General features: G+C 52.7%; 1 protein-coding gene across 3 annotated transcripts in view; it reads left to right on the forward strand.

Annotated features, from left to right (window-relative positions):
* Window positions 1-312: 312 nt before the first annotated feature.
* RAD54L (RAD54 like) overlaps window positions 313-2,821 on the forward strand; it is a 29,878-nt gene continuing 27,369 nt past the window's right edge. The window contains exons 1-3 of one of the 3 annotated variants that reach the window (XM_017540891.2): window positions 313-1,015; window positions 1,121-1,207; window positions 2,543-2,662. In XM_017540891.2, coding sequence (XP_017396380.1) covers window positions 1,013-1,015; window positions 1,121-1,207; window positions 2,543-2,662 — 210 coding nt within the window. In that variant the 5' untranslated portion in view covers window positions 313-1,012. The remainder of the gene's footprint in view (window positions 1,016-1,120; window positions 1,208-2,542; window positions 2,663-2,821) is intronic. The other 2 variants (XM_017540890.2, XM_037742891.1) reach the window with 2 other exon arrangements.

A 2,821-nucleotide genomic window follows, 5' to 3' on the forward strand; every position in this document is an offset into this window, starting at 1 on the left:
GTCAGGTCCAGCTCTTCACGCCCAGCCGCTCCCCACTGTTGGCTCCGCCCCCCCGCCCCTACCCGCCTTGCTCCTCTAGCTCAACCGCTCCTCGGTGTTGGCCCCACCCCCAGCCCTGACCCACCTCGCTCACCTCGCGCAACCGCCCCCCGCTGTTGGTCCCGCCCTTCCGCCTAAGTCACGCCTCCTAGTAGGTCAATTTAGCTTCTCCGGCTCCAGAGCCCAGACTCCTCATTGGGCGCAGCACTAGTCCCGCCTCTTTCTTTGGTCGCGAGCGCCGAACTCATCGAACGCAGCCAATGGCTGATACGACGGCAGCGCGGCGGGAGGTTCGATTGGCCCTGTCTTGGCGGGTCGGTAAGTCTTGGCGGCTGTTAACGCGCGCTTTGGGAAGAGGAAGGTTGAGAGAGACGTGGTGGGGTCTGCGTCCAACTCTTTCTCTCTTTTCAGCTCCTCCTGGTATTCCCCTCCTAACCTGGGTGTTTTACAGGGCTCCCTTTGTGGCTTCCTGCTTGACCTCCCTGAGTCTGATCCTGGGTTCCATCTCCAGCCCAGGGAAATCTTTCTTCGGACTCACACTCCCCACCCAGGCTTTGGACTGGGTTTCATCAGTTTCTCTCTCCTGGCCTGTGATTACCCACTCCCACCCCTACCCCGCCTCACCGCGCAACTACCTCCTCCACCTGGACTGGGACCATCATCCCTGCTCCACTCCGCCCAATCTGGGACTACACCTGCCTCCTCCCCCAATCCCACACTAACCTCTGCTTGGTCTCTTCCTCTTTGGCCTAACCTCGCCTCGGCTTACTGGCGACGGACACTCTCACAGTTTACCCAAACCCCCGTTCCTGGATGGATTCGCGCCATCCATGCCCCCTCTTTAATTAGCTAGTCCTCTCAATAATGTAGCAGCCCCCTCTACAGATTAGACCCTGGTCCTGCACCCTTAGCCGCTGCCTGCTTTTGACCTTTGGCTCATGGGTCCTTGACGTTTTAAGCTCCTAGGCCCAGTATGGTAAGTGTGGGCCTGGGCGAGACTGGGAGTAGCCCTGGGTGAGGGTCTAATAGATCTAGGCTGCAGGATCCTTTCAGGCACTCAGTTTCCGTTCTCCCCTTACAGAGGAGGAGCTTAGCTCCCAGCCAGCTGGCCAAGAGAAAACCGGAAGGCAGGTCCTCTGATGATGAAGACTGGCAACCTGGCCTGGTGGTGAGCACTCAAGGGGACAGGGAAGGTGGGTGGAGCTGTTTGGGCAGAAAGGAAGCCAGGACTTGGTTTCTAGGATTACATAGCCGACTCCATGAGTATTTACTATGTGCCAGACATTGAACAAGGTTAGTAAAATCTTTGTCCTCTGGGTAGTCACTAGAAGCTAATAGAGCCTCACTTTTCCTGGTGGGAAAACGTATTCTAAAGCAAAGTAGCCGGTTGGATTGGACCTTTTGACTCTGTTTGGAAAAAAAGGGCTACACAGCAGCAACTAGCAGCCTGTTCTTTTGCTCTTTGTCCCCTGCCCAGTGTCACAGAACAGTAGAGTGTTCTGGGCCTACCTTAGAATCCTGGGCTCGCTTGGGCCTGTATCTGACAGGTTGCGTCCTTCCAGTCCTTCCTCATACTCAAGTACAGTATATTCTACTTTAGGCTGGGCCCTGTGCTCTGCTTCCTGTTTTGGAGGCTTGTTGGGGCTGGCTGTGGGCAGGACCTATGTAAATCAAAATAAATAGGAGAGTGCAGCATGGACTTCAGAGAATAAAAGCAGTTCAAGAAGTGGGGGCTTGGCCACTGGAATGTTGAAGGAAGGGATCAGAGGACTAGAAGGCACTTTTTGGCAGGAGCAGTGTGCGAATAAGGCTTGGGGTGGGGGGTGCTGGTGTTTGTTTTGGATGTGTCTTATAGGATCACTGAAGCTTCAAATATCTTGGCAAGCTGGTACAAGTGGGTTCTTGCCTAATGGCTTGGTGGGGCTTGCTCAGTAGTTGTACTGTGGTGTGCAAGGGGCTCCTCTACCTGTGAAGGAGGCACATTGGCTGCCCCTTGCCATGAACATGGGTCTCAGACTTGAACTTGGGGCAGCATTCTCTGCAGCTGGGTCTGCTGTCAGTTGCTGATCGCCCGAAGAGGCCAGTGTCCTCACGGCCTGAGTGGGGAGTGGCCTCAGTGGCCTGGGAGTTGAAGGCAGCTGTACTCTTGTCCCTTGAGAAACTCAGGGAAGTGTTCAGTTGCTCAGTCACTCTGTGGAGCTTTTGGAATGAAGCTTTGGGGCCGTGCTGTTGGTAGACTTGCTCTTCACAGGCCCATTTTCTTGACCTCTTCCATTGCCCACCCTGCTCAGTTTAGGCAGGTTATTTAACCTCATTAAGCTCCAGTTTTCTCACCTCTTATGTAAGGATAATAAATCATAGAGTTGCTGTGAAGATGATACACTATAACGTGTGAAGAATTTAGCATAGCGCCTGGCACTTAATAAGCACTTCAAGTATTAGTTGCCGTTATGGTGATTTCTGTGGTCTTCTAGACATCAGCTTTCCCAATTCTCTCTCCTAGACTCCTAGGAAACGGAAATCCAGCAATGAGACTCGGATCCAGGAGTGTTTCCTGTCTCCTTTTCGGAAACCTTTGAGTCAGCTAACCAATCAACCACCTTGTCTGGACAGCAGTCAGCATGTAAGCCAGAACTGCAACCTGCATGTGTATGTCTGTGCCCAGTCGCTCTGCCTAGGTTGATTCCTTCTAATTCCTTCCTGAAATAGCTTTTTCACTTGTTTCTCACAAAGTTATATGACTCACAGTCATATACTTTTGTACCTTTTTTTTTTTGAGACA

The sequence above is a fragment of the Cebus imitator genome, unplaced genomic scaffold, assembly GCF_001604975.1.
Source record: "Cebus imitator isolate Cc_AM_T3 unplaced genomic scaffold, Cebus_imitator-1.0 Scaffold129, whole genome shotgun sequence".
Lineage (NCBI taxonomy): Eukaryota > Metazoa > Chordata > Mammalia > Primates > Cebidae > Cebus > Cebus imitator.